General features: G+C 45.3%; 2 protein-coding genes across 4 annotated transcripts in view; both read left to right on the top strand.

The window, feature by feature from the left end:
* Positions 1 to 10,505: 10,505 nt before the first annotated feature.
* On the top strand, positions 10,506 to 21,179 carry LOC141193164 (microtubule-associated serine/threonine-protein kinase 3-like). Its single transcript, XM_073662116.1, has 13 exons — positions 10,506 to 10,535; positions 11,175 to 11,260; positions 15,652 to 15,848; positions 16,238 to 16,376; positions 16,466 to 16,598; positions 16,790 to 16,955; positions 17,072 to 17,170; positions 17,405 to 17,527; positions 17,678 to 17,790; positions 17,880 to 17,971; positions 18,378 to 18,451; positions 18,951 to 19,043; positions 21,103 to 21,179. Exons 1-13 carry the CDS (start codon positions 10,506 to 10,508, stop codon positions 21,177 to 21,179), a joined length of 1,422 nt encoding a protein of 473 aa, XP_073518217.1.
* A 2,449-nt stretch (positions 21,180 to 23,628) lies between these two features.
* Positions 23,629 to 26,232, top strand: part of LOC141162570 (cilia- and flagella-associated protein 99-like) — an 82,868-nt gene continuing 80,264 nt past the window's right edge. For all 3 annotated transcript variants that reach the window (XM_073648813.1, XM_073648805.1, XM_073648823.1), the window contains exon 1: positions 23,629 to 23,731. In XM_073648813.1, coding sequence (XP_073504914.1) covers positions 23,720 to 23,731 — 12 coding nt within the window. In that variant the 5' untranslated portion in view covers positions 23,629 to 23,719. The remainder of the gene's footprint in view (positions 23,732 to 26,232) is intronic.

Here is a 26,232-nt window from a genome sequence, read left to right as displayed (position 1 = left end):
ATTCCTCCACCAAGATGGTGAGTGGCAATGACACCATAATTAGCGTCACCATCCCTCTTCTCTGTCTTCTGAAACGCTCTGCTCACAATTAAAGAGGATGCATTGCAGGCGGAGCACGATGAGATGGAGCAAGGAACCATACAGGGTGATTCCACACAACCCAGCCTCATCTTATCCCAACATGGATTGGGTAATAATGAGGAAGAGGAGGAAAAACAGGAGCTAGCGTGGATGGCCTGAGAACAGGGAGGAGGAGGAGGAGAGCATGGTCAGTCATCCTCTTGGTACAAACACGGAAGTCTTGCCTGTTAGTAGTCTAACAGCATGGCTGAGTTTATGTTACGCTGCTTTTCCCGTGACCCTCGCATCGTTAAAATTTTGGGTGACAGTCATTACTGGTTGGTGACACTTCTAGACGCACACTACAAGGAGAACTTTCTGTCTCTTATTCCCTTGCAGGACAGGCCTAATAAAATGGTGCAGTACGAGAAGGCCCTTGCTGCGCAATTATATAAAAAATTCCCATATGAAAATGCTGGCGGAAGAGGTCACAGTTCGTTGTACAACCAAGGAGTACAGGCGAGAGAGACACAAATACAATCCAGCAGAGGCAGGGGAACACTGTCAAAGTTGTGGGAGAGTTTTCTCAGACCCTCCCATCGCACAGGCCCTGAGGCGCGGGGTACTCTCCCAAGGAGGGAAAAGATTTGGAAGATGGTGAGGGAGTATCTTGACGACCATACCAGTGTCCTCCGTGATTCCTCTGTGCCTTATAATTATTGGGTATCCAAGCTGGACACGTGGCATGAACTGGCTCTCTACGCCTCGGAGGTCCTGGCCTGCCCTGCCGCTAGCGTTTTGTCAGAGTGGGTTTTTAGTGCCGCTGGTGGAATTATAACCGATAGGCACATCCATCCGCCTGTCAATTGAAAATGCTGACAGGCTGGCTCTTATAAAAATGAACAAGGGCTGGATTGGGCCAGACTTCTCAACACCACCGAATGATAGTAGCGTAACATAAACTCAAATACAGTGTCTTTTTTTTGTGAGGTCTAACTCTATTCCCATGCACCTATGTCTTCACATCCAGACATGGGTATACGCTTCCTGATTTTGTCTATTTGCTCTTGTCATTCTCCTCACCCTCATCCTTCACATCCTCCTTCATATCACCACCATATCTACAATATCACCATACCTACGACTCTTGCAAGGCGCATTGGAGTTCCTCCCAATTTTTGGAAGCCGTTGCATAGGCAAACAGTACGGGAAACCCACTTCCTAATAATGGGAACATTGTTTTCAGGAGGCCCTCCGACCTCTACGTCTCTTGCAAGGGACACTGGAGTTCCTTAACATTTTTGGCAGGCGTTGCATTCACTCCATAAGCAAACAGTATAGGAGACCCACTCCTTTTTAATGGGAACATGTCTTACTCATTACTGTAGCCCAGCTCCATGTGTCTTTAAATTGTTAGTAGGGTTTTTCCTAAATTTTGGCAGCCGTTGGGCTCACTGCATACCCTATAACTGTATAGCAAACCCTCTCCTTTCTAATGGGAACATGTCATTACTGTGGCCCAGCTCTATGTGTCTTTAAATTGTTAGTGGGGTTTTTCCTAAATTTTGCCAAGCATTGGACTCACTGCATATCCTATAACTGGATAGCAGACCCTCTCTTTTTTAATGGGAATATGTCGTTACTGTGGCCCAGCTCTATGCGTCTTTAAATTGTTAGTGGGGTTTTTCCTAAATTTTGGCAGCCGTTGGACTCACTGCATACGCTATAACTGGATAGCAGACCCTCTCCTTTCTAATGGGAATATGTCGTTGCTGTGGCCCAGCTCTATGTGTCTTTAAAGGGAATCTGTCACCCCCTGGGCGATATCAGACCTCTAATATGACCATACAGGGTATAGAAAAGTACATTTATACTTACCTGTATGGCCCATAGCAGAGGTCTGATTGCAGAGAAATCTGGTTTTATAAAGTCTGTTTGCCAGAGGCTTGGCGTCCGGGGTACGCCAGGCAAACCCCTCCTATCTGCTTACTATTCCCCTATATCGCCGCCTCTGTGCTAAATTATCATATTCCCCTCACTCCCCTGCATGTCACAGGGCCATATGACAGGCCCTGTGACGTGCCCTGCTCTGCCTCTCCTCCCGCGCATGCGCAAAGTGCCGCTCCCATGGAAAGCGCTTTGTTTCCCTCCAGCCCCATTTGGCTGCGTACTGCGCCGCAGCCTTGTATTGCGCAAGCGACGGTGAGTCACTGAGACTTCCGCTTCACTGGCAGTATCCAGCCAAACGGGGCCGGAGGGAAACGAAGCGCGCTCCATGGGAAAGGCGCTTTGCGCATGACCAGGAGGGGAGGCAGAGCAGGAAAGCAGACTTTATAAAACCATATTTCTCTGCTATCAGACCTGTGCTATGGGCCATACAGGTAAGTATAGATTTACTTTTCTATCACCTGTATGCCCATAGTAGAGGTCTGATATCGCCCAGGGGGGTGACACATTCCCTTTAAATTGTTAGTGGGGTTTTTCCTAAATTTTGGCTGCCGTTGGACTCACAGCATACCCTATAACTGGATAGCAGACCGTCTCCTTTGTAATGGGAACATGTCGTTACTGTGGCCCAGCTCTATGTGTCTTTAAATTGTTAGTGGGTTTTTCCCAAATTTTGGCAGCCCTTGCAGTCACAGCATGGGCATTACCACTATAGGAGACCCGATCCTTTATAATGGGAATTTTTTTTTTACTGAGACCCTCGTCTATGTCTCTTCAAAGGGGTATTGGGTTGCGTGCAAATTTTTGCCAGCCCTTGCAGTCACTGCATACGCACTAACAGTATAGGAAACCCACTATTTAATAATGGGAACAGCAAAGCATAGCCGACTGCTGGCCCTTTAAGAATAGTAAGGCTGTAAAAATAGTGTTTGTGACTTTCACAATCCCTCCTTCATAAATGAAACAGGATGTGTCTGATGATGTGTCACACACCACATGGACAGATAAGGTTGTAAAATGTTAAAATGACATTTACTGGTGAATGTATTTTTCACCGTTGAAAGCAATGCAAAAGTGCAAAACCACATCAAAAACGCTATGTGTGAACATAGCCCAAGGTGTGGATGAGCATTTTTGTTTTTGGTTATTTATTTTGCCTTATATACAAGTCATTATCCTGGAAAGGATGTTCCTTAACATTTTTCCCAGGAAAGTCCATTATGGTTTCGTTTTTGTATGTTTTATTGAAAGTCCGTAAAAGTAGCGTAATACCTCTGACAACTTTGTTGACAGCAGTGACCTGGGAGTCCGAAATGCTTCCAGGGGTTTTCCTCATGCTGTTCCCATGTCATTTGAGCACTGTTCCCATCAATTTAGGCAATTTTTAGTCCCTCTGCAGACCGCCTGGGGGAGCCGCCGGAAAACTGCTCGTGTTTCCCATAGACTTACATTGGGCTCGTTGCTCGGGTCGAGCACCCAAGTATTCCAATGTGCTCGACCTGAGAAACAAGCACCCGAGCATTTTAGTGCTCGCCCATCACTAGTAAAGTCTGAAAATTGCAAAATTTTACATTTTTTTGTCAAGTTTTTGATATTTTCATAAATAATCTCAAATCATATTGACCAACATTCGCAACTAACATGAAGTACAATATGTCATGAAAACAGTTTCAGAATCAGTGGGATACGTTGCAGCGTTCCAGAGTTATTACCTCATAAAGTGACACTGGTCAGATTTCTAAAATTTGGCCTGGCGATTTAGTTCAAAATTGGCTCTGTCACTAAGGGGTTAAAGGGGTAAAGCTTCACAAAGGAGGAAACCCAGCGTGTATTTTGCATATTACAATAACAGGTATCACTTTGTATAATACATTTTTCGTCTTTTTGTGACTGATTTGATGCTCGGAGATCTTTGTAATAAACCATCTTTATAGGGAGTCTGGCCGGGTCTGACAGCCGCTCTCCGCTCCTGCAGCCGCACGATCACCACCTAAACCCACACGGGAAAGGAAGGAAGATCACAGAGAACAGCCATTAATATTAATGATGTGAATGATTTATCACAGTCACAGCTGGTAATAGGAAACTCTGCAGCCAAAGAGGTAAATGTCTATGGAGAAAAAAAGACACGTGAGGCAATAAATACACACAATATTTCCCAGAATATGGCGGAGTATATCTTTTGGGTATGTTCACAAGTTGCCCTGTTTTAGCGATCTTTTTTTTCTGTTGCAAACTGCGTTTTACAGTATCAGCTTAGTGCTGGATATTTCTGAAATCTCATTCACACCCTGCATTTTTTCCTTGCATTTTTCTAAAATCTGCAGCTTGTCAGTTCTTTCAGGGGTTTTGCAGCATTTTTCACCCATTCATCTGAAGTAAAAACACTGCAAAAACAATGTGGTTTTTGGTGCAGAGAAAAATGCTGCAAAAACGCACCGTGTGAACCTACCCTTATAATGGTTGTGTTCTGATTGGAAATAAACGAGAACGGTCATCAAAACATGGAGACATATGTAATTCTATGGTGTTTCCACATTAAATATCGCCAGGCAGCATCTATTTGTGCAGAGCTGCACCTTGAAGATTCCATCACGAGATTCCATGATGACATCACTGGTGATTGTCGGCCATTATGACATCACAGCTCACGGTCACTACTTATACAATGTACACAGGGTCACAGGTGCCTTTGTTGGCTTCATAGTGACTGAGCGCATTTGCAGTTTTTCGCTATTCCATAGTGACTGATCGCACTTGTAGTTTCTCACTATTCCATAGTGACTTGCGCGCACTTGCAGTTTCTCGCTATTCCATAGTGACTGATTGCACTTGTAGTTTCTCACAATTCCATAGTTACTGATCGCACTTGCAGTTTCTCGCTATTCCATAGTGACTGATTGCACTTGCAGTTTCTTGCTATGGCTGAATTACTTATGGACAATCTTCAGGTAGAAGCACTAAGGGAGATTCTTACCACCAATCGCCCTGACATTGAGCTTCTACCACCCGACGGCGTCCTTAGCTTCACTCACCGGCTGGTGCTGGAGCTAGTAAAGGGCTGCCTGACAAAATACCAAGAAGGTCATCTCACCTCAGAGTATTTGATGGATTTATCTCAGAACATCAAGACATTACTACAGCAGGTAAGTGGCGGAAGCTCCGTACAAAACTTCTCCATAATAATCCTGATCCCCATATTATACTAATGTCCCCATCCTGGTCCTATCTTATACTAATGTCCCCATACTGGACACATCTTATTGTAATGTCCCCATACTGGTCCCATCTAATACTAATGTCCTCATCCTGGTCCCATCTTATAGTAATGTCCCCATCCTGGTCCCATCATATAGTAATGTCACCATCCTGTTCCCCATCTTATAATAATGTCTCCATCCTGGTCTCATCTTATAATGTCACCATCTTATACTAATGTCCCCATCCTTGTCCCATCGTATAGTAATGTCCCCATCCTGTTCCTCATCTTATAGTAATGTCCCCATCCTGGTCTCCAACTTATAATAATGTCACCATCCTGTTCTCTATCTTATAGCAATGTCCCCACCCTTGTCCCCATCTTATAGTAATGTCACCAACCTGGTCCCATCTTATAATATTGTCCCCTTCCTGGTCCTATCTTAAAGTAATGTCACCATCCTGTTCCCATCTTATAGTAATGTCACCTTCCTATAGTAATGTCCCCATCCTGGTCCCTCTCTTATAGTAATGTCACCATCATGTTCCCGATCTTTTAATAATGTCCCCATTATGGTCCCATCTTATAGTAATGTCCCCATCTTATAGTGATATCATCATTCTGGTCTCCAACTTATAATAATGTCACTATCCTGTTCTCTATCTTATAGTAATGTCACCATCTTATAGTAATGTCCCCATCCTGGTCCCCATCTTATAGTAATGTCCCCATTCTGGTCCCATCTTATAGTAATGTCCCCATCCTGGTCCCATCTTATAGTAATGTCCCCATCCTGGTCCCATCTTATAATAATGTCCCCATTCTGGACCCATTTTATAGTAATGTCACCATCCTGTTTTCCATCTTATAGTAATGTCCCCATCCTGGCCCCATCTTGTAACAATGTCCCCCATTCTGCTGCTTTTTACATACACATAAAAAAATTCATCTCACCTGACCTCTTCCTCCTCCACAGCCGGGGCGCTTAGGAATGGCGTCATGTGCAGCCGTGCCGCAATGCCGACATCAGCTGCTGGCCTCTGATTGGCCGGTGGCTGCTATAGGTATTGTGGTGCAGAGAGCCGGTCTCTGGGCTGCAATACAGTTCAGATGAATGAGGGTCTGAGGGACCTGATAATAGATAATAATGGTGGGATAGAAGATTCTTCTTTCCTCCATATAAAGCACGACGAGTCCCCAGATATGTAGTCTTGTATCTGCAGAGAGAGGAGCAGATGTCACAGACAATGGCGGCCTCCATTGTCACCTTTCTCATCTCAGAATTTTCCTTTTTGTTTCCTTTCTTCTTTATAGGCTGAAAAAAGATCTCAATATGGAGATTTGGCTTTTATTAAAGAACTGGCCGAAAAAGTCCTGTGTGTACTGGAACGTCCGGCCCGCTCATCGGAACGCCCGGTAAGGAGCCATCATCTTCTCTATCACACGTCCTTGTTTTCTGATCTTCTCCAGATCACCGGTCAGATCTCAGAAGATCTGGTTTAGTCCGTCCTGATTTATGTATTTGGTGATTTAGAGGAAGGTTCCACATATTAATTACATATATTATATCTATCAGGAAACACCAGAAGGCGACACCAAAGATGAGCAAAGTCTAATCCCGGAAATCCCTGACTCTGATATGAGTCAGCCGGAGCTGAACAGCGATCTGATTACAGGTGAGCGATCACCCGACCTTCTACAAGGAATATCCAGATATTACAGAGGACGGGGATAATGTTAGATTTATATGAGATTACAGTAGTTATAGATGGTTACATATTATGTTCTTTCTGATGGAGTCGATCACTTTTCCCATCTTTTCCATCTGGCCCAGACTGACATAACAACTTCCGGCCAGGACTCGTCTGCAGAGATTACAACACAGACAATTCTGACATCTTACATTTCCAGCCCCGTCCCCATCTATTCCCAACCTCCACAAACTCCTCATCCTGCTGATACATCAATACTGAGCCGCTGCTGCCCTATGTGTCCCTATTACTGCAGCTGCTGTGCGGCACAATAACAGGGATCCTCTTACTGCCCCACATAGTAATGCCACCAATGTGACTCTTACAAAGTAAATTGCCCCCTTTTCTACCCTCTAAATGGTAAAATTGACCCCTAGAAAATATCATTGCCCTGATCAAGTGTCCTAGAAAAGTTTACACATTTTGTCCCAGAAAGTGATAATGCCATAATGTGCACCTTTGACAGTCACAATACTCTGAGTGCCCCTATAATAATAATGCTCAAGTGCCCATTTAACATTTAAAGCGCATCGGTCAGTAGGATTGTGCTCAGTAAACTGCATACACTGTCAGGTAGGCGACTGAGTAAATGATACCTTGGTTGATGAAATCCGTCCTGTGGTTCTTGTGTAATCTTTACTTTCAGTTTGGAGATAATGATATGCTCGTGTTTCGGGGCGGCCTGTGGGGGGCACTCTGTCTGGTGATCTGCTTTCATATTCATCTGTATGCTCTTATGACAGCTCACTGTGCCTTCACTGACATGCCTCCTATTTTACATAATGCATCTAGTAGTGTAGGGCTAGGTAAAATAGCAGGCAGGTCAGTGAAGGCACAGTGAGCTGTCATAAGAGCATACAAATGAATATGAAAGCAGATCACCAGAGAGAGCGCCCCCTACAGTCCCACCCCGAAGCTTGAGCATATCATTATCTCCAAAATGAAAGTGAAGATTACACAAGAACCATATGATGTATTTCATGAACCAAGGTATCATATTAATAAGTGTAATGTCACCCACCTGACAGTGTATGTAGTTTACTGAGCCAATCCTGCTGACAGGTGCGCTTTAATAATGTCCCCTGAGTACCCCAATGTACAGCTCCCCTATACACAGTATGATGGACCCACAGCTTCCCCTATACTCAGTTTGATGGGCCCATAGCTACCTGATGCACAATATGATGGACCCACAGCTCCCCCTATACAAAGTATGATGAGCACATAGCTCCCCTATATATCGTATTGTGAGCCCACAGCTCCCCTATGCATAATATGATGTATGATGCTCCTGGTAGGACCCCCTGAGCGCGCCCCAGCCGCAACCTCTGCCACTCCCTACAGATAGCGATGCTACTGATGTCTATGGATGCGCCGTACACTCCCATATTAGAATCCCCATATAACGAATATTAATCCCATTCACAGACGTCTTGTCATTTCCCCATTATATTGCTGTATTATCCATGTAGGATTAATATCGTCTAATACATTTTATTTTTTCATTGTTTTATCACTATTTTAGAAACAGCTGAGTTGGCGGATCCTGTCAGTGTAATCTGTGAGATCCCGGAGATCCAAGAATCTGCTGATGTAAGTATCATAGGGGGAGATGTCTGTGTATCACCGGATCATGGGGTGTGAATGATCCGTCCAGTATTATCCCCATATAACCCCAGGACGTCGCTATTCTAAGAGGAGATGACACCATTGCGTTACATAATAGCATTTATATTATAGGGAATCTGTCACCAGGTTTTTGCTACTCATCTGAGAGCAGCATGATGGAGGGGCAGAGACCCTGATTCCAGTGATGTATCGATAACCTTACTGGAGGCAGCAGTTCTGATATAATCACTGTTTTCTCTGCTGCAGATCTGGCAGTGCTCTGAATGCTGAGCCCTGTATAACCCCGCCCACACCAGTGATTGGCACATTTCTGTGTATAACCCCACCCACACCAGTGATTGGCAGTTTTCTTTATATAACCCCACACAAGTGATTGGCAGATATCTGTGTATAACCCCGCCCACACCAGTGATTGGTAGCTTTCTGTGTACACTGTGCATGGGCAGAAAGCTGCTACTCAGAGGTGCTGGCGAGGTTACACAGAACAATAAGACTAGATGACGTGAGACAGATAGTCCTCTAGTGATAATCTCCTGCTGATAAAACACTGATTTTATTGAAGCAACCACAAGCTGCCCTTGTTCTCAAGATGGCGCGTGATTTGTGCAGTTACAATTGGTGCATCTATAAATGCAGGTTTACTCCTTCCTGATTTATGTGTTTGGTGATTTAGTGACATCTTCCACATATTAATTACATATATTATATCTATCAGGAAACAGCAGAAGGCGACACCAAAGATGAACAAAATCTTATCCCGGGAATCGCTGACCCTAATATGAGTCAGCCGGAGCTGAACAGCGATCTGATTACAGGTGAGCGACCACCCGACCTTCTACAAGGAATATCCAGATATTTCCAAACACATTAGACTTCTCACATTTCCTGCCACGTCCCCATCTATTCCCAACCTGCACAAACTCCTCATCCTGCTGATACCCCAATACTGAGCCGCTGCTGCCCTATGTGTCCCTATTACTGCAGCTGCTGTGCCGCACAAAAACAGGGATCCTCTTACTGCCCCACATAGTAATGCCACCAATGTGATTCTTACAAAGTAAATTGCCCCCTTTGTTCCCTCTAGATAGTAAAATTTCCCCCTAGAAAATATCATTGCCCTGTGCAAGTGTCCTAGAAAAGTTTCCACATTTTGCCCCTATAAAAGTGATAAAGTCCACATATGGATCTTTGTCGGTCACAATACTCTGAGTGCCCCGATAATAATAATGCTCAAGTGCCCATTTAATAATGTCCCCTGAGACCCCCATGTACAGCTATTCTATACACAGTATGATGGACCCATAGCTCCCCTATACACAGTATAATGCTCCCACAGCTCCACTATATACAGTATAATGCCCCCACAGCTCCCCTATATACAGTATGATGGGCCCACAGCTCACCTATACACAGTATAATGCCCCCATAGCTCCCCTATATACAGTATGATGGACCCACAGTGACACTTTACACAGTATGATGAACACACAGCTCCCCTATACAAAGTATGATGGGTTGAAAGCTACCTTATCCACAGGATAATGGGCCCACAGCTACCCTATACGCAGTATGATGGACCCACAGCTCCCCCATATATAGTATGATTGACCCACAGTTCCTTTATACACAGTATGATGGGTCCACAGCTCCCCTATACACAGTATACACAATATGAATGGCCCACAGCTCCCCTATAGACAGTATGAATGACCCACAGCTCCGCTCTACACAGTATGATGGGCCCACAGCTCCCCAATACACAGTATGATGAGCCCACAGCTCCCGTATACACAGTTTGATGGGCCAAAAGCTCACTTATACACAGTATGATGGGCACACAGCTCTCCTATACACAGTATGATGGGCCCAAAGCTCCCGTATACACAGTATGATGAGCACACAGCTCCCCTATGCACAATATGATGGACCCACAGCTCCCCGTATACAAAGTATGATGAGCACAAAGCTCCCCTATATATCGTATAGTGAGCCCACAGCTCCCCTATGCATAATATGATGTATGATGCTCCTGGTAGGACCCTCTGAGCGCGCCCCAGCCGCACCCTCTGCCACTCCCTACAGATAGCGATGCTACTGATGTCTATGGATGCGCCGTACACTCCCATATTAGAATCCCCATATAACGAATATTAATCCCATTCACAGACGTCTTGTCATTTCCCCGTTATATTGCTGTATTATCTATGTAGGATTAATATCATCTAATACATTTTATTTCTTCATTGTTTTATCACTATTTTAGAAACAGCTGAGTTGGCGGATCCTGACAGTGTAATCTGTGAGATCCCGGAGATCCAAGAATCTGCTGATGTAAGTATCATAGGGGGAGATGTCTGTGTATCACCGGATCATGGGGTGTGAATGAGCCGTCCAGTATTATCCTCCATATAACCCCGGGAGGATCCCCCCTTATATTACATCCATGTCTGCGGAGCGTCCGGCTTGTATCCTCCCTACATCGGATCAGTGCACATCCGCTGGGACATAATATAGGGGAGAAGTTTCTGTATCTGGAGCTTTTTTCCTGTATCTTCTGTATCTTAATATCATTCTTTCTTCTTTTCTAGAACTTGATGGAATCATTGATCCCGGCGAGAAAGCCGCATATCAGCGACTACGAAACATCCAAACTGATCAGCAGCGGATGTTATGGGTGAGATTTCTGTTGTATCATCCACATTTCTAAGGGTTCCCTATGACAATGCTGTGCTGCCATTCAGTGTTATCATAGGGACATGATGAGTCCACACCACTGTCCACATCTAATGATCACTATTCAGCTCAGCTATATACAGTTGAGCAATTATGCCTTGTAATGTGTGGGGGGAGCATAATAAACTTCTTACGGCCATTGGACGACTTTCAATTTAGACCAATTTTTATTTGGACTGAATAGTATCTACTGGTGAAATATAGCGAATCTGCCCGGGATGAATATCGGTAGATTCTCTCATCTGTAATGTGACCTGGGTGAGGGCAGAAGTGGCATTGTGCAGACCACCCATAGGTGATAATGTGACCTGGGTGAGGGCAGACGTGGCATTGTGCAGACCTCCCATAGGTGATAATGTGACCTGGGTGAGGGCAGACATGGCATTGTGCAGACCTCCCATAGGTGATAATGTGACCTGGGTGAGGGCAGACGTGGCATTGTGCAGACCTCCCATAGGTGATAATATGACCTGGGTGAGGGCAGACGTGGCATTGTGCAGACCTCCAATAGGTGATAATGTGACCTGGGTGAGGGCAGAAGTGGCATTGTGCAGACCACCCATAGGTGATAATGTGACCTGGGTGAGGGCAGACGTGGCATTGTGCAGACCTCCCATAGGTGATAATGTGACCTGGGTGAGGGCAGACATGGCATTGTGCAGACCTCCCATAGGTGATAATGTGACCTGGGTGAGGGCAGACGTGGCATTGTGCAGACCTCCCATAGGTGATAATATGACCTGGGTGAGGGCAGACGTGGCATTGTGCAGACCTCCCATAGGTGATAATGTGACCTGGGTGAGGGCAGACGTGGCATTGTGCAGACTTCCCATAGGTGATAATGTGACCTGGGTGAGGGCAGACGTGGCATTGTGCAGACCTCCCATAGGTGATAATGTGACCTGGGTGAGGGCAGACGTGGCATTGTGCAGACCTCCCATAGGTGATAATGTGACCTGGGCGAGGACAGACGTGGCATTGTGCAGACCTCCAATAGGTGATAATGTGAGCTGGGTGAGGTCAGACGTGGCAATGCGCAGACCTCCCATAGATGATAATGTGACCTGGGTGAGGGCAGACGTGGCATTGTACAGACCTCCCATAGGTGATAATGTGACCTGGGTGAGGGCAGACGTGGCATTGTGCAGACCTCCCATAGGTGATGATGTGACCTGGGTGAGGGCAGACGTGGCATTGTGCAGACCTCACATAGGTGATAATGTGACCTAGGTGAGGGCAGACGTGGCATTTTGCACACCTCCCATAGGTGATAATGTGACCTGGGTGAGGGCAGACGTGGCATTGTGCAGACCTCCCATAGGTGATAATGTGACCTGGGTGAGGGCAGACGTGGCATTGTGCAGATCTCCCATAGGTGATAATGTGACCTGGGTGAGGGCAGACGTGGCATTGTGCAGACCTCCAATAGGTGATAATGTGACCTGGGTGAGGGCAGACGTGGCATTGTGCAGACCTCCCATAGGTGATAATGTGACCTGGGTGAGGGCAGACGTGGCATTGTGCAGACCTCCCATAGGTGATAATGTGACCTAGGTGAGGGCAGATATGGCATTGTGCAGACCTCACATAGGTGATAATGTGACCTGGGTGAGGGCAGACGTGGCATTGTGCAGACCTCCCATAGGTGATAATGTGACCTGGGTGAGGGCAGACGTGGCATTGTGCAGACCTCCCATAGGTGATAATATGACCTGGGTGAGGGCAGACGTGACATTGTGCAGACCTCCCATAGGTGATAATGTGACCTGGGTGAGGGCAGACGTGGCATTGTGCAGACTTCCCATAGGTGATAATGTGACCTGGGTGAGGGCAGACGTGGCATTGTGCAAACCTCCCATAGGTGATAATGTGACCTGGGTGAGGGCAGACGTGGCATTGTGCAGACCTCCCATAGGTGATAATGTGACCTGGGTGAGGGCAGACGTGGCATTGTGCAGACCTCCCATAGGTGATAATATGACCTGGGTGAGGGCAGACGTGGCATTGTGCAGACCTCCCATAGGTGATAATATGACCTGGGTGAGGACAGACGTGGCACTGTGCAGACCTCCCATAGGTGATAATGTGACCTGGGTGAGGAAAGACGTGGCATTGTGCAGACCTCCCATAGGTGATAATGTGACCTGAGTGAGGGCAGACATGGCATTGTGCAGACCTCCCATAGGTGATAATGTGACCTGGGTGAGGGCAGACGTGGCATTGTGCAGACCTCCCATAGGTGATAATATGACCTGGGTGAGGGCAGACGTGGCATTGTGCAGACCTCCCATAGGTGATAATGTGTCCTGGGTGAGGGCAGACGTGGCATTGTGCAGACTTCCCATAGGTGATAATGTGACCTGGGTGAGGGCAGACGTGGCATTGTGCAGACCTCCCATAGGTGATAATGTGACCTGGGTGAGGGCAGACGTGACATTGTGCAGACCTCCCATAGGTGATAATGTGACCTGGGCGAGGACAGACGTGGCATTGTGCAGACCTCCAATAGGTGATAATGTGAGCTGGGTGAGGTCAGACGTGGCAATGCGCAGACCTCCCATAGATGATAATGTGACCTGGGTGAGGGCAGACGTGGCATTGTACAGACCTCCCATAGGTGATAATGTGACCTGGGTGAGGGCAGACGTGGCATTGTGCAGACCTCCCATAGGTGATGATGTGACCTGGGTGAGGGCAGACGTGGCATTGTGCAGACCTCACATAGGTGATAATGTGACCTAGGTGAGGGCAGACGTGGCATTTTGCACACCTCCCATAGGTGATAATGTGACCTGGGTGAGGGCAGACGTGGCATTGTGCAGACCTCCCATAGGTGATAATGTGACCTGAGTGAGGGCAGACGTGGCATTGTGCAGATCTCCCATAGGTGATAATGTGACCTGGGTGAGGGCAGACGTGGCATTGTGCAGACCTCCAATAGGTGATAATGTGACCTGGGTGAGGGCAGACGTGGCATTGTGCAGACCTCCCATAGGTGATAATGTGACCTGGGTGAGGGCAGACGTGGCATTGTGCAGACCTCCCATAGGTGATAATGTGACCTGGGTGAGGACAGACGTGGCATTGTGCAGACCTCCCATAGGTGATGATGTGACCTGGGTGAGGGCAGACGTGGCATTGTGCAGACCTCCCATAGGTGATAATGTGACCTGGGTGAGGACAGACGTGGCATTGTGCAGACCTCCCATAGGTGATGATGTGACCTGGGTGAGGGCAGACGTGGCATTGTGCAGCCCTCCCATAGGTGATAATGTGACCTGAGTGAGGGCAGACGTGGCATTGTGCAGACCTCCCATAGGTGATAATGTGACCTGGGTGAGGGCAGACGTGGCACTGTGCAGACCTCCCATAGGTGATGATGTGACCTGGGTGAGGGCAGACGTGGCATTGTGCAGACCTCACATAGGTGATAATGTGACCTAGGTGAGGGCAGACGTGGCATTTTGCACACCTCCCATAGGTGATAATGTGACCTGGGTGAGGGCAGACGTGGCATTGTGCAGACCTCCCATAGGTGATAATGTGACCTGAGTGAGGGCAGACGTGGCATTGTGCAGATCTCCCATAGGTGATAATGTGACCTGGGTGAGGGCAGACGTGGCATTGTGCAGACTTCCAATAGGTGATAATGTGACCTGGGTGAGGGCAGACGTGGCATTGTGCAGACCTCCCATAGGTGATAATGTGACCTGGGTGAGGGCAGACGCGGCATTGTGCAGACCTCCCATAGGTGATAGTGTGACCTAGGTGAGGGCAGATATGGCATTGTGCAGACCTCACATAGGTGATAATGTGACCTGGGTGAGGGTCTGACAGACGTGGCTTGTGCAGACCTCCCATAGGTGATCTATATAGTGCTATTTCATGTATTTCTAGATGTGGATTTCTAGTGACGGCCGGACTTCTAGTATTAAACATTAGTACAGAAGATCATATAATAACTAGTGTTGACCGAGTATGTTCTGTTCCGAGTATGCTCGGGCCAAGCTCCGAGTATTTACCGCTGCTCGGTGATATGGTTGAATCGCTCCCGTGTGCATGATTTCCAACTGTTTGACAGCTTTATTACATGTGAGGAATGTGTAAGAAATAGACATTCCTCACATGTATTAAAACTGTCAAACAGTTGTAAATCAAGCACACGGGAGCGATTCAACCATATCACCGAGCAGCTGTAAATACTCGGAGCTCGGCCCGAGCATACTCGGCGAAAGGGTTAACACAACATACTCGCTCAACACTAATAATAACTTCTATAGACGGACTGCTAATAATGATTCATTATAACCCATGGATTCTCCTTCTCTCCAGGGCCGTCTACTTAGTGCACCACAAAGACTCAAAACAGATCTTTGCCATGAAGAAAATGGCCAAGCGGAACCTGGATAAACCAGCGGCCTTTCTGGAGAGGGACATCCTGACATTCTCTGATTGTCCCTTTGTGGCCTCCATGCTCTGCTCTTTCCCTACGAGATCTCACCTGTGTATGGTCATGGAGTATGTAGGAGGTAGGACACGTACATTGTATTATATTCAGCTCATGTCTGCTGACATCTCATCATTAGGATTCTCCCCGTGGACGGTTACATCCCCACAGAGCATTTACTACAGGTTATCTATTACCAAGATGCCTGGAAAGTCATTGATGTGTGTGATCTCCTTGTATGTCCGCACTGAGCACGTCAGTATCTCCAGCTGTAGACGAGATGTGACATCACTTTATGTTATTAGTGACATGGACGACGTTTCACCATGACTTCAGACTAATATTATGTGCACTATACATGATATCTGTATATATTCTCTCCTGCCCCAATGTCTCCGCTCACTTCTCATCATACATCATGGCGATCTGCTGTATAAACCACTCACCGCTCATATTTCCTTTCTTCTACAGGTGGAGACTGTGGGACCCTCCTAAGCACCAGGGGTCCGTTATCTGTCCCCTTGGCCCGCTTGTACTTTGCAGAAGCGGTTGTTGCTGTAGAATACCTCCATAGCTATGGTGTGGTGCACAGAGACCTGAAGCCGGATAAGTAAGTGCCCCCTGTAGTATAATAAAGGGGTAAAGCTATCATCTATTATCACATGGTCTGTGAGTCTAAAACCATCTTCTCTTTCACAGCCTCCTGATTACATCTGCTGGACACATAAAAGTCACCGATTTTGGAGCTTCCAAACTTGGTCTCATGATACCAAAAACCAACGTCCACAAGGAATTAGCGGTGGACATCTACAGAGAGTTCCTGGACAGCGAGGTCAGCATCACTTACAGGAACTTAGCTTGTTCTTTACAAATCTCATTACACTATTGTCTCTTCTCTACATTCTTCATTTCTAGAGAACTTTTCCACTGATATTTTGTCTTTTGTCATTGTGTTTTTATGGCGAGAACTTTTCACAATAATCGTTTCATCGATTCTCATCTTGATCTTCTGTTCGTTTCCAGATCTGTGGCACCCCATATTACATCGCCCCAGAGGTCTTCCTGAACGAAGGCTACGGAAGACCTATTGACTGGTGGTCACTGGGGATCATCCTGCACGAATTCCTTGTGGGATCTGTACCATTTGATGAGAACTCACTAACTGAGCTTTATAGAACTGGCCAAGTTGGTAGGTAGAATAATCCAATCATTGCTTTCACTGGTTACATTGGTTTAGTTATTTCCTTTGCTTTATCTTACAGTTAAATGCAGAGTTTTTATTTTCTGTAATTTTCTATATAACAGGAGACATAATTTGGGATTGCGATCATGCTCCTCCTCCCGATGCTCAGGACCTCATCAATGAGCTGCTCAAAAGAAATCCGGCACATAGACTTGGGACAGGTAACAGATATAACAGCATTAATATTTCTTACTAAACCAAGGATATATCGCTCATGTCCATGAGGATCAGCACTTCTCTATCTGCTTGCCTATTTCTAATTCTCCATACTATGATTTTAAGTCTATTTCCTTCATGTTGGCTTGCTTATGTTATTAGTTCAGATTAAGATATACTGTTCAGATATGGAGCTGTCTCTGACAATGTCCGAATCACTTCTGTTTTTTTTTTTCCAGGAGGAGCATTTGAGATCAAGGGCCATCCGTTCCTGAGTGACTTAGATTTTGACAACCTTCTAAGTCAGAAGCCGGAGTACGTTCCTCAGCTTGTGTCAGATGAGGACACCAGCTTATTTATCAGTAAGTAGAAAGATACGTCACCTAGACTAAGCGGCTGTTTGTCTCGTCTTCCATAAAATGTGACAATTGGTTCCCATTAATAATAGTGATTAATGGAGACTGTGTTATACTGACAACCCTTAATAACACTTCATTACCTATGTCTTGTAGATCACTCTGATATAAGCAATTATCTGGTCTCAGAGGATGAGAAGGACACAAGTGAGGACAATGAGAGCCTTGACTTCCAAAATTTTATATCATCTTCTGAAAGGCTTTCTAAAGTAAGTAGGTGATCAATAAATCCAGAATACGTAAAAAAAAACTCTAAAAGTAAAAAAGTATTTCATATCTTATTTTTGCTTGTATTTAGCTCCATACCTCCGCTACCAGGACAATGAATGATGAGGATCCCAAGTCCTCTCCCGAGTGTACCCAATCATCCAGTACAAACATCTCAGAAATGTAAGTAGATTAAGGGGTCATTACTGGGAGCTCCATGCTGATATATTACCACAACACCAAATATAGGACATAAATACGATAATATCAAAAGTAGCATCCACCGCCCCATGATTAGCGGTCATTGTACTTTTGGCTTCAGAAATCGCTGGTGATAGCAGTCCATAATTGTAGCTAGTCATGCATTTTCACTGCTGCCCACACTGTAGGAGAGATGTAGTATTACATGTCAGCCATTCTTGGTAGTTGTTTTCTGCTCTGATCCACAGAAGATAGTTTTGAGCAGGAGACCTTCCCCACGATGACAGTCACATGTCCTATTAGTCCTTATAGTCGGTGTTGTTCTAGTGAGACAATCCCTTATATCCTGCGTTTACTTGTGATTTACACATTTTCTTCATCCAAACAGGCAGAAAGAATCTTTCCGTCAATCTGACAGAGACGACGCTATAATCAGCTTACCATCCTCGTCCCCATTGTCAGGTATGTACATGTCTACAGCACAAAGAATGGAAATGTTGCCATCAAGACTCAAATATTTCCTCAAGGTTTTTCTGTAATAGGTCTACTATGTTATCCATGTTTCATGGATTCCAATGATATTTCCCATGGGCCCATATTGTATCTCAGTTTCCTTACATTTTGTACAGTTTTTTCATGGATTATGTGAGATACGTTGGGGCATCCAGTGACCTACGTCATCATAATGAGACATCGTCTCCTATAGTAGTATATCGCTCATTAGGGATGCACCATATGGCGGCACACAGGGCGCTCGCGGCTTCATATTAGTGATACTTTTAATGCCCCTCAGATAAGGTCGTGTGTGGTATATAGGACTTATTCTGCCCTATTATGTAATGCCAGATTACCAGGACTATAGGAGACATGACTAGAACAATTCTACTATGTATATGAAAGATACAAAGCAGATCCCAGAAGAATATGTCGTTAATGAGGTTTTTTTTTACTTTCCGATCAGAATTTCCAGCTGAGGAGGAAAGAAAATCTGCATCAAATCTGAGTATAGAAGAACAAAAACCAGAAAATGGAGAAAAGGGGAAAAAGAGACGAGGTAAGTGTGAGAGTCATCTCCATGTTGTGTGATGTCGGTCAGTGAGAATAATTCATGTGGAGCAGATGTCATCTGTCAGTGATGGGATTGTCACATGTGTGATGGCTGACAATGATCCCTGACCTCTGTGTGATGAGATTCCTCTGCCGTCCGGCACAGTGACCGCACAGTAGTATCATGTATTATGGAGTCCCATCACTTACATTATATTTACTTCTCTTCTCATAGGTTCCATCTTCCGCCGGATCTTATCATCCTGCCGGCGTGGATTATCCAGGGCTGCTCGTGCATTTGCATGTTGTCACTGTTGCCCTAAAACCATCTAAAAGACAGAAAACCTGAAGTCCAGCAGATCCACCATCACTGCTGGACCTGTATAGAAGGACCTTCACCATCTACCTGAGGCCTTCTGACTGTTCCATCTCTACCCGGACATGTATCACCTCTGTCACCAGGCTCCGCGGTATTCATACTGCTCGCCTGTCTGGGCTTTTACTGATCACCCGGTATCTGACCCCGGCTGTGCTCCTGACTATGATTTCACCTATTGATTCTATTCCTGATTTTCTCCCTCCCTTATCCTTCTATCCTATTATCAATAAAAAAAATTATATATATTTTTACGGAGATTTTTTTGCATCCATCAAACTTTACTCTGCATTTTGTTAATTGACAAAAATAATATATTATCACAACAGTTTTAAAAGAATATTTATGCCTATAATATATATATAGATAGATATATGTATACATCTATCTGGGACAGCTCAGCTATAGGATCCTACCCTGACCCGGGCACGAGAATGGGTAATAGAGGTAAATGGGGTGGCTCAGCAACCGGGTGCAGAGACTGTCTTTCCACGCATGGCGGTCAACCAAGATTTACTCTATAGGGTTGACAAGATCCGGGACAAGGTCGTTGAACATCTAGTAGTGCCACAGTCACACCCCCACACAAACAAACCTCTCCTGTCAATACCTCTAAGGGAAACCTATTGGGTTCACACTCTGTCCCTAGGTTCGCGACCCCTACGGCAGGTACCTCTGAGTCGGGATCTTCGGGTTCCACTTCCGGACACACTTTTATTCTGGGAGGGTTAATCTTACTCTCCCACAAGGTCCAAAACAGTGGCAAACTTCTTCCCAGCACAGTCCCGTAAGGAAGAGTCTTTACCACTCCAACCACATGTTTAACCTCTCCGCACTTGGCACAGATGGAGCTCCCCTGTTGTTCCGACAGGGTCTGCGGTGCCGATGGTCCATGCATACCTAGACAACCTGCGGTTAAACCTGCAGTCCATGGGTTCAACAGTCAGGGGGCAGTTAGCAGCCATATGTCCTGGCCCTTGGCATCACCAGCACCTAATAGCGGGGGCACCACCAGTCCTTGAGACCAATTTAGGAGAAACTGGTCTCCTGCCACCCTCACTCTGGGGTACCCCCACAGTGTGGGCTTGGTTCTTACTGTCCCCACCAGAGGGCCGTGACCCTTTCCCAGACTCCGGGGCTTGCAGGGGCCGGCGTGCCATTTGCATTGGGGCAGAGTCCCGTTCAAAAGTCCTGGGTGGCTGTATACCACTCAATCAGGCTAACCACCTGGTCGAGATTACCTGGGTCCCCTTGCCCCACCCAATTCTGTATGGCTGCTGGCAGAGTTCGCACCAGCCGGTCCACCTCCACCCTCTCTACCATTTGGGCTGGGCTCAAGGTCTCAGGCTGGAGCCACTTTTTGACCAACTGTAACAAGTTATATGCCTGAGACCTAGCGGGTCGGGACTCCGCAAAGGACCACTGGTACACGCGTTGGGCTCACACATAAGTATTACCCCCCAGTTGGGCAAGGATTTCACCTTTCAGCTTCTCGTAGTCCTGGGCATCCTCCCAACTGAGGTCAAAGTAGGCCTTCTGAGCTTCGACCATCAGAAATGGAGCCACCACTTCAGCCCTATGATGGACTGGCAGGCACTCCCGCTCCGCTGTGCATTCGAAAACTGTGAGGAAGGCTTCCATGTCGTCCTCAGGACCCATCTTCCTTAACGGTGCTCTTACTTTGTCCCAGGCCTCACGTCGGAGAGATATTCGGCGTTTGCGCCGTTTCTCGCAGGGCAGCAATCTGTTGCAGAATCAGTTCATTAGTCTTTTGCTGCTGCTGCTGGTACAGTAGCTGCTGCTGATTGTGCTGCTGATCCCGCTCCTGCTGTTGCCGCTGGGTGAGTACAAACTGCTTTAGTAGCTCCTCCATTTTGTCTGTTGGCCTAGGCTGCAAAGTGGCAGGCCTAATAATAGACATGCAGCTGGTGTTGGGGTATGCCTCAGCTCACACTGCTCACATTCTCCATCATAATGTAGTGCAGCGGTGTGTATACATATATGATTGCAGTGTAGGATAAAAGTAAGTTTGGACTTGGTCAAACTAGTTGTCCAAGGCAGATTTGGTAAAACCCGGCATGGGCTTTTATTCTTGGAGTGGACTGCAGGAATGGCAGTGGGGCAGTCCACTTCCTCCAGCCCGGGTCTTATAGGTGGCTCATGGCCACAGATTCCTGTTTAAAACCTGCAGCAAAGGTTTGGGTATGTCAGTTTCTGGTTTGCAAGCAGTGCTCTGCTCTGTACAGGCTTGTGTGAGGCTGAACACAGGTCTGTGAAGGCTCCACATCTGATGCACCCTGAGTGACATGGCGCGGCCGTCTCCCACGGCAACAGGGTCTTATGAACTGTGTGGACATCCCGGCTGCGATCCGGAGGACAGCTTTTGTTTTGAACTGTGAGTTTTGATGAATAAAGCTGTTTAAGGACATGTAATTCTATAGGCAGACGTGTCAAATTTTAGCAATGGGCTTCTGTAAGGTTATGCCGCCGAAGGATTTTTAACCCCTCTACTACCCATTACCAATCTTCTAAATGTGCCATCACTCTGGCAAGTGATGCAGAAACTTTCCTGTAGTGCGGCTGCAGTGGGCTCAAAAGGCGGCGGGCCCACTGAAAGCACCTATAAGGGCCAGCTTGGTCCTCCTCTGACGCCCAGTCATAGGAGATTGTTATTAGCATTATATACTAAAGTATTGCATTATGCATTGCAAGTGATCAAAAACTGCAGGATCAAGTCCCCTAGGGAAACTACGGAAAAAAAAAACTAGAAAGGAATTTAAAAAAATAACTAAAACAAAAACTCTTTAAATTATCATTCCCTTCCTCGCGCTCTCAAAACAAAAAGAAAAAATTAACATTTTTGGTTTCTCTGCAACTGTGAAAGTCCGACATCGCAAAATATGAAATGATTTAACCCCTACAACAAAAGCCGTAAAGAAAAAAAAAAGTCAAGATTAGTGTTTTCTAGTCACCGCACCTTCCCCAAAAAATACAATAAAAAGCTATCAAAACATAGTATGTGCTCCAAAAACGGTACCAATAAAAACATCAGCTCGCCACGGCAAAATAAAAAAAGAACCCTTCACACGGAAAAGTGAAAAAATGGCGGCACAAGTTAATTATTTTTTTTATGAAGTTCCTAATATTTTTAAACCATTAAAATATATATTTTTAGGATCTATATCTATATCTATATATATATATATATATATATATATATATATATATAATATATAGATATATATTTATGTATATAAACAACTTTGGTATTACCATAATCATACTGATTGGGAAAATCATGTTTCCAGGTAATTTATACCGCATGATGAACGTTGTCATAACAAAACCCAGAAAACAATGGTGGACTGGTGTTTTTTTTTCACCTCACTTGGATTTTTTTTCATGTTTTTCAGTACATCATATAGTAATATGAGTAAAACTACAACTAGTCCTGCAAAAAAAACAAACCCTCAAATGGCTACTTTGATGGAAAAGTTCTGTTTCTTGGGATAAGGGGAGGTAAAAATGAAGGCCCAAATGAAAAAGCGTTAAAGGGGTTGTTCAGGTCTATAGTCACTCTATATGACTGCAGACTTGTGAATCCTCTGCAGACTTGTGAATCCTCTGCGTACAGTGCACGCTGTCAGGATTTGTCGGTGCTGGGAGCGGGCTGGCGCGTGAGTGCAAGTAAGTGATTTGCATACATGTGGTCACGTGCCGACTAGTCGTGCACAGCCTCACTCAATACAAGGCCGGGCTCGTCTAGTCGAAATGTGGACGGTGAGTACCATCTGCTCCCAGCGAATCGTGACAGCGCACACTGTGCGAGCTGTGAGGGTTCACAAGTCTGCAGTCACACAGAGTGACTACAAACCAGAGCCCCACGTCTGGACAACCCCTTTAAGAGTGGGCGGTCTCAAAATGGCCAATTACAGGGCAATTGATGTTACACATTAATATAATATCACATTTTTAATTCAATATACAAACTACATCTTCCTATTTTAAAACCAACTTTATTAACACCTAATTCAGGAAAAAAACAAACAGGACAGAACCACGTGTTCCTACTTTCACCAATCACCGTCCTCTATATTTTCCGGTTGCTAGGGCGGCGATCAAACATAAGGATAGTAACCAGGCCGAGTTGCACTCTGGGAATAGTAGTTTTTCTCTTAGCAGAGAACCATTTTAGAACTGCTGCGCTGTTAACATTAGGACTACAATACCCAGCAGTCATCGCGCTGCATTAGAAACCGCTGTTGAAACTACTATTGGACTGTTCTGAGCTCCTAAAGAAGCAGGGAATGTCGCAGAAGGTAAGTGACTGCTTTACTGAAGACTAGGCTGCATTCTCCACATCATCCACGGGCATCAGATGCAGGGCTCACCACAGTGGGGTCTACTTCTGGGAAAGCTGGGTGACAAACAGTATCACTCTTCCTTATTGCACTTGTCACTCAGCTTTCCTATTATTCCTACATCTGCATAAGAAGCAAATTAAGAATGTGTTGATTTGCATAGAAAAAAACCCTCTTAAACTTGATGAGGCTGGTGTATTTACTTTGGGAAAAAATCCAGCTCACAATGGCTGTGTAGTCCTCTTTGGAAAGTTCTGCCCCATTCATATCCATATAGTCATATCCAGTTCTTAGCCTTTATCATACCATGAAGATTATACAGGCCATTCAGAAATGGGATTTTTCAAAGTAAATACACCAGTCTCATCAGGTCTAAGATCTTTTTAATAAATTATGCAGATCACCTTCCAAAAGGATCATTTTTGGCAGGATAATGTCACTTATTTCCATAGCAGAGCAAAAAATAAAAAAATCCAATTTTATGAGCGGGTCTGCTAAAAAAATGGCGGAAAAAGCGCTAAGAAAACAATCAAAACACTGATCCTCTTAATTTGTGCGGGAAAAATGACGTTCTGTCCGTATGTCCGGGCTTCCAAAAGGCGCCAAAGCGTTTAAAGAAGTGACGTCCGGCGGCTCCACGCCGATCCTCAGATTCTTCAGGTGTTTTCTGCCGAGAAGTCACTCGATATTTCACAGATGAAGTCAATGGGAAGGATAAGATGGCGCCCGGGCGTCTTATTGAACATTCTGTCAGCGTTTTGGCTTCATTGTCTTCATCGTTTTGTAGAATTTTAAAAAATGTCTGGAAAATATCAGTAAAGAGAAGCTTCAATTTTTTTTTAAAATAAATAACGACAGCGAAAATAAAACCCTGAAAAAGTGCTGAGGAAATGACAAAAAAACTCCAAAGAAAGGGGACAATTCCTGGAGCATCTTCTGCTTGAAAAAGGACCTGCGGAAAAAGACGCGGTGTGAATGTACCCTTAGGGTATGTGCACACGGTGCGTTTTTTATGCAGTAAATCCGTGCGGAATTGGCCCCAAAAACGCATTGGAAACCTTATCCCAGCATTTTCTATGAGATTTTGCAAGATCTGTACACATGATCAGGATTTTTCCTAACAGAATTTCATGTTCGGAAGCAGCATGTCCTTTCTTTGGGCGTTTTTGCTTGTCTTTTTCCTATACAATGCATTGGAAAAAACGCATGGCAAAAAACGCATTAAAAAAACGCTGCAGAAATTTCTGCAAAGCAAATCCTGATTGTGTGCACATACCCTAAGGCTATGATCTTTTGATGAGTTTTGTATGTTGCACTATTTGTGCTCCATTTCTGCACCTAGTATTTAGGTTACTTGTGTTTTCTTAGGATGCAGACAGATGGCCGTATAACATGGACGAGGATTACATCGCAATGCTCGGACTGGCCGGCGGCTCTTCTGACCCGAGCGTGACAGCGTCATGTATTTCTATGCAGCTGTCACTCTCCGGTCAGTGATGCAAAAATATACAGCGTCAAAAACGCACCAAAAGCTCAGCGTGGGAACATAGCCTGAGGCTATGTTCACACATTGCATTTTTGCTTTTTTTTTTTGCTGCTTTTTTTTATGCAAATGTTCAGCTGCATTTTACAGTACCAGCAAAAGCTATGAGATTTCAGAAATCTCCAGCACACCACACACATTGTTTTTTTTTTTTTTTTTCTGACTGACTTGGAAAACTGCTGCGTTTTTGCAAAATGCAGCATGTCACTTCTTTCAGCATTTTTTCACCCATAGGAAGCAATAAATAAGTGCAAAATGCAGAAAAAAACGCAGGTATCAGGTTTTGCTGTGTTTTCGGTGCAGAAAACCTAAGGAAGTTGCATCATCTTTTTTTAGGGGGAACAAGGGACAAAAAAAAAAAAGTGCAGCAAAACCTGCTTTTTGTAAGCAGCTTCTTTCCTGCCAAGAGAGCAGGTTTTGCCTGCAGAAATAAACTGCAGTAAAAATGCAACGTGTGAACATAGCCTTACTGGTACAAAATGTTGCAGTGCAGAAATAGACAAATTTCCTAAGCAGTAGAGTGGAAAATGTAGGATATGAGAACATGTTCCGTTCCGTCGCGTGAACTGATGCAGTCAGAAGGGGAGGAGCCCACTAATTCTTATGGGGGCCGCCTGGGTTCCATTAAAGGTGTTGTTATCACCTATGCACAGGATAGCATGCTGATCGCTGGGGTCTGACCTCTCGGACCCGCACTGATCGGCAGAAGAGGGATCTTTATGTCCCCGTTAGAATGGAGCATCAATGCCCATGTGCGACCGCCGCTCCATTTATTCCATATGGGGCTGCCAAGCCTTGTGTTCGGCTTTTTCGGCAGCCCCATAGAGCATGAGCGAAGCATCCAACTTGCTGCTCCATTTTGTAATAAAATTCCCCCCATCTAGGATAAATCTTCCCTGTTCTGCTGAATATTGCC

The sequence above is a fragment of the Phyllobates terribilis genome, unplaced genomic scaffold, assembly GCF_046119375.1.
Source record: "Phyllobates terribilis strain yellow unplaced genomic scaffold, ASM4611937v1 Scaffold_1__5_contigs__length_1240528914, whole genome shotgun sequence".
Classification (NCBI taxonomy): Eukaryota; Metazoa; Chordata; class Amphibia; order Anura; family Dendrobatidae; genus Phyllobates; species Phyllobates terribilis.
This window is presented reverse-complemented; position numbering and strand designations above follow the sequence as displayed.

What these genes read in the sequence shown, in the direction of transcription:
- LOC141193164 (XM_073662116.1), top strand. Translation starts at nt 10,506, where the DNA reads ATGATGGACCCACAGCTCCCCGTATACAAA. An exon ending in TTATAGAACTGGCCAAGTTG is followed by an intron (nt 16,956 to 17,071) that starts GTAGGTAGAATA and finishes TCTATATAACAG; the next exon opens with GAGACATAATTTGGGATTGC. An exon ending in GGCACATAGACTTGGGACAG is followed by an intron (nt 17,171 to 17,404) that starts GTAACAGATATA and finishes TTTTTTTTCCAG; the next exon opens with GAGGAGCATTTGAGATCAAG.